A 9431-nucleotide genomic window follows, 5' to 3' on the forward strand; every position below is an offset into this window, starting at 1 on the left:
CTCCATTAACTCTTATCCCCTATTCTTCCCAATCCAAGTCTCTGAATACCTCCTGTAAACACGCTGTGAATAGCATTGGAGAGATCGTATCTTCCTGCCTGACGCCTTTCTTTATTGGGATTTTGTTGCTTTCTTTATGGAGGACTATGGTGGCTGTGGAGCCGCCATAGATATCTTCTAGTATTTTTACATACGGCTCGTCTACAACCCTGATTCCGCAATGCCTCCATGACTGCTGAGGTTTCGACTGAATCAAACGCTTTCTCGTAATCAATGAAACCTATATATCAAGGTTGGTTATATTCCGCACATTTTTCTATCACCTGATTGATAGCGTGAATATGGTCTATTGTTGAGTTACCTTTACAGAATCCTGCCTGGTCCTTTGGTTGACGGTAGTCTAAGGTGTTCCTGATTCTATTTGCAATTACCTTAGTAAACACTTTGTAGGCAACGGACAGTAAGCTGATCAGTCTATAATTTTTCAACTCTTTAGCGTCCTCTTTCTTATGCATTAGGATTATGTTAGCGTTTTTCCAAGATTCCGGTATGCTCGAAGTCATGAGGCATTGCGTATACAGGTTGGCCAGTTTCTCTAGAACAATTTTCCCACCATCCTTCAACAAATTTGCTGTTACCTGATCCTCCCCAGCTGCCTTCCCCCTTTGCATAGCTCCCAAGGCTTTCTTTACTTCTTCCGGCGTTACCTGTAGGATTTAGAATTCCTCTAGACTATTCTCTCTTGCATTATCGTCGTGGGTGCCACTGGTACTGTATAAATCTCTATAGAACTCCTCAGCCACTTGAGCTATCTGATCCATATTAGTAATGATATTGCCGGCTTTGTCTCTTAACACATACATCTGATACTTGCCAATTCCTACTTTCTTCTTCACTGCTTTGAGGCTTCCTCCGTTCCTGAGAGTATGCTCAATTCAAGAGAGATTGCATATAGTGAAATCATGAGCAAGTCCTTGAAGCAAATTCTCATTCTGTGTTTTCGTGAATATGTAAGTAAGCTTCTCAAATTGAGTGTTGAACATTTGTTCCAATCACTGGCAATTTGTTCTACCAATTGGGTCCAACTGTGTTACGAAAACAAATTGGTAAAATTAGAAATCGTGTTTTATTTGACGCTGGCAGTAAACGAGCGAATGAATATTGGTTCTCCTTATCAAACTTATGCTAATAGGCTGTAAGTTGTTGATAATCTTATGGGCTTACCAGTTTTTCTCCTAGAATTTTCAGTAGGGTAGGGTGTTACATGTAAAGCAAGAGATGCAAAGACAGCATACTGGATAGGTGCAATGAAGGAAAAAAACGGCAGATCCCATTCCCTGTGAGAGTCAATGGTGTGCGAAGCAGTGTGCAGGGAGCCTACCAAGTTAATGAAATGACCATGAGAGGACGAAGACATAGGCGGCTGTTTCATGGCCTATCATTTATGTTTGCCATACACTCTTGTCATACTATGCCGATTTTGGTACATAGCAAGACCTAGGCAGCTGTTTCATGACCTACATGGCACACATGTCATGCAATTCATGTCATGATGTATAATTTATGTTCGTCATACACTCTTCTCATACTGTGCCAATTGTGATACATACCAAGTTAACAAAACGACCATGAGAGCATCAAGATGAAGTGGCTGTTTCAGGACCTACATGACACGCATATCATAACATTCATGTCATGACCTATCATTTACGTTTGCCATACACTCTTGTCATATTATGCCCATTTTAGTACATACCAAGACGTAGGCAGCTGTTTTATCACCTACATGACACGCATGTCATGACATGGATGTCATATTGTTTATGTTTGTCATACACTCTTGTCATACTATGCCAATTTTGGTTCATACCAAGTTAATGAAACGACCCTGAGAGCACCAAGATGTAAGCGGCTGTTTCATGACGTAGATGACAAACATGTCATGATATTCATGTCATGACCGATCATTTATGTTCATAATACATTCTTGTCATGCTATTGTTATGATCGACCTAAGTTTTCCAAGGAGCCATCAACTACCACATCTGGAGACGGGGAGGGGGGATACCCTACCAGCAACATGCAGCTGTCACGGTTGATGTTCACGCCTCATCATTCACTTTACTTCAAGACAGCAATGTTGCCCTCCTGATCGTCACGAAGTGGCCAATTATCTATGAAAGGGTCCTTGTCGAGAACGTCCCGGGGAAAAGCATCGACGGCAGGTGGTTGCCTCCTATTGCGACACATTGGAGACAGGTGCACCACGTACATGAGTAGCTTGTTCAAGACATGAGCACCACGAGCAGCTCGTTGAAGACATGAGCGCCCTGACCGCACACTGACGACCAGTGAGGGGCTATAGAGGTGGTGAACAATTCGGCGTTTATGATTGGCCAGTGGATGCCCTCAACAAAGGAAAGAGGGGTTATTTAAGGCCGCCCTGGCCCCCGTATTAGATCAGAACCACTCGAGACTCAGATAAGAGTCACAACCATGTACCAATGAATGAATACATTCTTTTCTATTTTTTTTCATCATCACAATGCCCGGCTTCATCATCGTTACCCAATTCTTGCGATGAACACCCATCTCACCTGGCAGAGATCGTATTACTATGCCAATTTTGGTACATATCAAGACCTAGGCAGCTGTTTCATGAGCTACATGGCACAGATGTCATGACCTATCATATATGTTCGTCACACACTCTTATCATACTAGGTATGCCAGTTTTGGTACATACCAAGTAAACGAAATGACCATGAGAGTACCAAGACGTAGGTGGCTAGATAGATAGATACTGTCAAAGTGGCAAATGTTCGCCAAGAAATGCTTCACATTTAGAAGCCAAGTAGGGGCTTAATAGAACAGCAGAGAATAAAAATCAAAAGAGAAAGATTTTATGATAAGCCAAGCAGCAGTGCGCTGCTGTTTGAAGCCAGGCCAGGTTGTGTGCGAATGCAGGCCACAGATACAAATGCTTGGTACGCGGATATGGTGCAGAAGCTACTGAGCATCTTTTGTTAGCACATTGTAGTATAAATAAATTATGGAATTCAAGAGAAGTCTTAGCTCACAGGCGACTTTGATGCCACCTATTCAAATACATGTAAAATGCAGAAACACTTTTATGGAAAAACTGCTTAACCGATTTGAATTAAATTTGTAGCATTTAAAAGATACAGTGAAATTCTAGTGACTGTAGGAAGCAGAATTTCAATTTATGGCCTGGAATATTGCACAAAAATTTCATAAAATTGGTAAGGTTAAAAAAAATATTAAAGCATGAAGTTTACAAATATGGTCACTGTGCATCAAAAACAGATACTGCATTTCTGTAAGCTGCATCCATTAGAGCATCTAAAGCGGGTACATTTAATATAAGAATTCACAACTTATGCAAATTTTCTACGAAGCTTACAAGGGTTTTGGAAAAGTCCCACTCACAAATTAGTAGTGTATTTCAGAGCTCAGCGTCATTTATTAATTTTGTCCGCTTTAGATGTATTATTAGTTGCAGTTAACATAATTTGACATTATTTTTCATTGCGAAGTTAGAGCATTGTAAACTTCATAGTTGTTCTTTTTTCATTTTCAAGATTTCTTGTTGAATATTGACAGCCTAATAACAAAAATCCGCTTCCTACAGTCACTATATTTTCACTTCTTTTAAGTGCTTCAAGCCTCATTAATTTGGTGCAGTGGTTGCTGAAAAAGACAATTTCTGCGTTTTCATGTATTTAGATATGAGCTCCTATGCTAAAGTGGACAATGTCCCTCCTCAAAAGTTTTGAATGTGATGATTGGTACAAACCTGTCCTTCCCTACCAACCAGCACATTCAAAACTTGTGAAGAGGGCAATTGTTCGCTCTTGCTTCCTTAAGACACTGCAAAAATTGTGTTATCACAAATGTGAAATAAGCCTCACAAACCAGGTAATACAGCTCAAGAGCTCCGAGTACCCCTCAAAACTCTTGGTATCAGTTGCAGAATGCTTACTAAAAAAGAAAAAAAAAAAGGCGAGCTGGGCCACTCGCTGTCTTAAGGATTGTAAAGACAAGGTAGTCATACGTTTTGTGCACACAATTTCCCACAATCTGCAAGAGATAGTCCAAAAGGCCGGCACTGATGTGGTGTTTTCGGCACCTGTGTGATTGTCAGGCCTGTGCAAAAAGGTGAATGGCACAAAGAACGAATGGTGTCCCTGCATAATCAAGCCCCAAAACCCCTAAATCACTTGTACAGAATGAACGAGAAGAAACGGGGTTAGCCAAGAGGCCCGATTTTGATTAATCATATCATAAGAAGCCAACAAACAAAGACAACAAGGACAACATGGGAAATTACTTGTGGCTACTCATTGAAATAAAGAAATTATAAATTAATGAAATTGAAAGTGTATGATAAAACAACTTGCCGCAGGTGGGGAACGATCCCATGTCTTCGCATTACGCATGCAATGGTCTACCAATTGAGCTACCGCAGCGCCATTTTCCCATCCACTTTCCGGAGTATTTATGTGTTACTGTATAACTAACCCTGGGAGTGTTAGCCAGCGCCATCGCTCACAAATCTTGGCGAAGACGTGGGATCATTACCCACCTGCGGCAAGTTGTTTTTTCATCCACTTTCAATTCCATTAATTTATAATTTCTTTATTTCAATTAGTAAGTACAAGTAATTGTGCAGAATGAGTGGTTTATATGATCCCTCTGTTCTGTAACAAAGCATACATTGGGCAGATGGACAGGTGCCTGAATACAAGGCTAACTGAGCACAATTATCACTCCACGGCTAAAGATTCAGGTCATTTAGCTTTTCATTGCAGGGATTGCACCTGCACACCCGCCCTGACAGGAACAAAAGTTCTGCGGAGGGACTACAAAAAACAAAGAAGGGAAATTCTTGAAGCTATAGAAATCGACAAATGGAAGTACAGGTGTATCAGTTGCCCCTTGGCATCATTCTCTGAACAAGTGCACCACTACCTTGAACTTTACTTCTAGAGTGGCAATCTAAAAAAATGTAATCTTTGTCTATTTGTTGTTCTGGTTCTTGTTCATGCCTCACTGCTGTCATAGTGCTTGCGACTACAAAAAGGCGGGTCTTTAAGCAATAAAACAGTAGCTGCAGTTCAGTGCCTGTGTATAAGCTTTTTCATGTGTGCTTGAACGTATCTTTGAATGCACTGCTTCATCAATATCATGGCTTACCAACTAGCCTATCAGTATTCATTAACATATGCAAACAAATCACTGGTTGGCATAGTTGCAGATGAGTGCACTCATTTCTAATACGTGTCTGTGAGTCTAAGTGGGCTTCGGTGAATTGTGCTGGATGTTAGTAGAGACAAGAAAAACAATTATGAGCACAAGCGAGCATCTACTAATTAAGCTTGTGGTGCTATCTGGCCATAATTATTTTCTGGGAACTTTGCCTTTGATCGAAAATAACTGCAAAATTGTTCGGCTACGGCAAAACAATTTAGTTAGATGGCCGTTTGACATTTGATTCCCTGGCTGTGGTGCAAAAAAACAAGGGCAAAGAAAATCTAGGAGGGCAGAAGCTACAGTAAAGCAGAGTTAGCAAAATGTTAGTAATAAATATGGCACATCTTCTTTAGATGATGTACTGCAATGTACTCCACTGCAAGCTGATCAGCTTTTAGTTCAGAGATCATGTCAGAATGACACAGCTGTCAGTTTACTAACGAGGAAACAGCCTTTTTCAAGTATGCTCACATATACCATATTTAGCAGATGTTCAAAAATGTGGGGTTTAGCATCATAGAATAGTACATTGGGATACGTGAGACGCCGTAGTGTAGGAGTTCCGGATTCATTTCGACCACTGGTGTCATTTAGCCTACACCTAAATCTAAGCGCAGCAGCGTTTTCGCTTTCCAGCCCTATCGTAATGCGGCCGCCACGAACGCGAAACCAACTGCAGCAGAGGTAACGGGGCGAAAGTGTCTTGAGGCAACGTATGGCTGGGCCAGGCGGAAGCGCCATATCGTTTATAGTGAGCGAACTACCCAGTGAAAGTTGCGAATAGTGTAGTAGTTTATCACCTCCTTCCACGGAGGAAGGAAACTAAGGAGAGGCCCTGACGTCACTCTTTGTGAAGCAAAAGTGAAGCCGGAAGTTGGCGTTGCTCATGGCGATGCTCCGCCTTTTGTGCCACCCTCCTCTCTTGTTTACATCTTTCGCGAAACCACGCTGCGCTGCGCGTGGTTTCGCGCACGCTCGCGCAACATCCGGCAGAGCACGGTGCAGGTAACACAGCGCAACAAGACACGGTGACTAACGCAAACCCGCCCACACAGCGCCTTTGCCACGGCACGAAACCTACCAGAGCAACACGTGTGAGCGCTCAAAAAATCAGAACAACGCCGCCATTGTGGCCCAAAAGGCGTGGCCATGCAGCAAAAAAAATAAAAAAGCAGCAAAAAGAATGAGAACCTATACGTCATTTCCGCCACACTTTTCTCCTAGCGCGCGGAGGGGGTAGGGCCTCTCCTTAGTTTCCTTCCTCCGTGCCTCCTTCCCTGACAGTGCGTAATGGACATGTGTACTAGGCAAGACAGCAACCCATAAGGCGGAGGGAAGAAGCAAGGAAATCTTCGTTTTAAATATTGTCATAGTTAAATGATCTAAAGATGCGAGCTAGCTAGTACGTCATGCGTGAAATCACGATAATACGAAGCTACAAGCCAAAAAACAAGACACAAGTTGCAAACTGTTTGAAATACATGAACGGCCGGCGTACGGGCAGCAACGGCCACACTTCGTCAATGCCCGGCCGCGCCTAGGACTCTGCAAGTAGGATTTAAAAAAGTAATAAAAGCGAGGACGCCAAATTTCTGTGCGGGCAGCGAGCGCTTCACATCATGTAAAGTGAAGTCGCAAACCAAAAGTAGTAGAAACGGAACTGCACAAGCTTACCGCGAGGCGAGCCCTTGACATCTCGCCGGCCTAGTCACAAGTGGACTATTCACAAGAGAAGTTTGTCACAGGTCGATTACGCGCCACTGAAAAATAGACGCTACAGGGTTGATTGCAGCCACTGCAGTGCAGCTGTTGTAGCTCAAGTGCTCAAGGCTCCACGGTTCAAAAACGGCTACACGCACTTAAAAGCCACGCTGTGCCTTCGAGCAGACGAGCAGACACTACCACAGAACACCTATACAAACTTAGAGAAGGGAAACTGCACCTTCCACAGTGCTACGGAAATAAGCGTAGCGGTGGCGTCGTGAACTAAAGTATGTGACCACGGGTGGCGCTGTACAACAGGAAACGGAAACGGGGTTTTGCACAGTATGGTCGCTTTACCTACTGGGTTTTGGCTGATGCGCATCGATCGTGCTCCCGCCAGTTAGGTTGGCGTGCGTCTATTTGTCGTACAAAAATCCCTCACGTGACCTGATCCTAGGTGCCTAGGGACAGCATCGTTTAGGGATTTTTGAGAAGGCGCGATGCTGGCGCCGAGCGACGCCGTGGCGTGTTCGTCCTCGGCGTGATCGTTCTCTGGAACCCGCGTTGTTCAACATTGCTCATGTGATTGTACATACGTGCGTTGCTTGTGTGTTGGTTGTAGGTTCTGCGTTACCTGGCGGAAAGCCGCGAGTAGTGGTGGTGCGGCAGTGCGGCTTTCGCCTCGGTGAGCTCTGGCAGTAGAGAATCTGCGTTGTGTGACCCGTGCTTGCTTGACAATTGAAATGTCGAAGTCAAACGATCCTGTCCCTAGGCACCTAGGATCAGGTCACGTGAGGGATTTTTGTACGACAATTAGACGCACGCTGCTTGGCTGTGGAGAGCTCACGTGCCTTGAAATTTGTGCCGGGAAACGGAAGTTTTGCGAAATGTCATTTTGCGTTTTCATCAAGATGACGAAACGTGACGTGGAGCTGCAAATTTTATGGACTAATACATTCTTTTGGTCCTTAGCAGATATATTGTGATGTTAGCGCTTCAAAAAGAATGTGAGCGGTAGCGTGCAGAAGCCAGTGCAATGCATCTGCAATTGCGCGAATATGTCGTGGCGATCCAAGATATGCGCCATGCCAGCTTGCTGATTGGCTGAAGGAATATCTCGTGAGGAGCGTCACAGAAAGGGCTGTTTCGTAAACGTCATTTTGATGATGCGTGACACGGAGGAAGGAAACTAAGGAGAGGCCCTGACGTCACTCTTTGTGAACCAAAAGTGAAGCCGGAAGTTGGCGTTGCTCATGGCGATGCTCCGCCTTTTGGGTCACCCTCCTCTCTTGCTTACATCTTTCGCGAAACCACGCCGCGCTGCGCGTGGTGTCGCGCGCTCTCGCTCCGCAGCAGTACTAAACAATCGCGATGTCTCATTGCGTTGCCGTTGCCGAACCCATGTTAAAAGAAGTTCATAATGAACTTCGCAAATTGGGCCGTGAGGTCGAATCGGCTGCTTTTACCGGCTTTTATGAAAATAAACATGCCTTAAATATAAGGCCAACCAACTGAACTGTTCTCATTAACCGCAGGTACCGGCCGCTATCCAGCTCTTGCGTGTTTTTTTTTTAAAAAAGGTCACCTGTATGGTTGCCTTCTACTTAATTTTCTCTGCTTGGGCTTCCTGGGGCTCTCATACGGTCTTGCGAGCTAGACGTCTGGCGATGCGAAAAAAAATGTACGCATTCTTACTGCACTGCAAGAACGCACTGGAGACACGTACGACACACCAACCCATTTGCGATCCATTTGGAGTTTATGAGCACAAACACATTCTCGCTTGAGGAATCGTCGTGCTTTATTGAACAAACTTCGGGTGGCCGCGCATCACTTCGACAGCGCGCCGGCGAGAAGGCAGAATGTCATTTCTGACTCCGCGTTTAGGTTCATTGACTGCGGTTTGAGGTGCCTTCTTCGCACGGTAAGTGAAGCGTCACGGAACCAAAGTTTTGCGGTAGCCGGCGCACAATGCAGCACAGTACGCGTGTGGAACCGGCCTACCTGCGACCATGGAACAGCCGTTTGCTGTGTTCGCAGGTACGCTCTGTGGAGCCTTCCTCACTCTTGCGGCGCATCCGCTGACCTTCCCTGCGCTTCGCGCGCGCACAGATAAGGTACGCCTGCGGTAGGAAGGATTATTTCCTTAATAAGTCAAAGCAGCCGCTTCTTTCCCATCTTCCCGGATGAAGAGTCGACTGGCCGGCGCACTGTGCCGAACAATACGCGCGTGGACCCGGCCTACGTGGGAGCATGGAATAGCTAGCCGTTCGACGTTTTCGCTGGTGTACGTTCTGTGGAGCCTTGCATATTCTTGCAGCGCATCCGCTAACCTTCACTTCCCTGCGCTTCTCGCACGCACAGATAAGCTTGTGGTAGGGAGGATTCGTTCCTTAATAAGTCAAAGCAGCCGTCCCGGATGAAGAGTCGACTGGCCATGACTGCTTTTTCTG

The 9431-nt window shown here is 44.9% G+C and overlaps 1 protein-coding gene across 2 annotated transcripts in view; it reads right to left on the reverse strand.

The window, feature by feature from the left end:
- Positions 1-7200, reverse strand: part of Dhod (dihydroorotate dehydrogenase 2) — a 74939-nt gene extending 67739 nt beyond the window's left edge. Inside the window, exon 1 of one of the 2 annotated variants that reach the window (XM_075691580.1) lies at positions 6949-7200. In XM_075691580.1, the coding sequence (XP_075547695.1) occupies positions 6949-6969 (21 nt within the window). In that variant the 5' untranslated portion in view covers positions 6970-7200. The remainder of the gene's footprint in view (positions 1-6948) is intronic. The other variant, XM_075691579.1, reaches the window with a different exon arrangement.
- Positions 7201-9431: the final 2231 nt, after the last annotated feature.

This window comes from Dermacentor variabilis, chromosome 5 (assembly GCF_050947875.1).
Source record: "Dermacentor variabilis isolate Ectoservices chromosome 5, ASM5094787v1, whole genome shotgun sequence".
NCBI lineage: Eukaryota > Metazoa > Arthropoda > Arachnida > Ixodida > Ixodidae > Dermacentor > Dermacentor variabilis.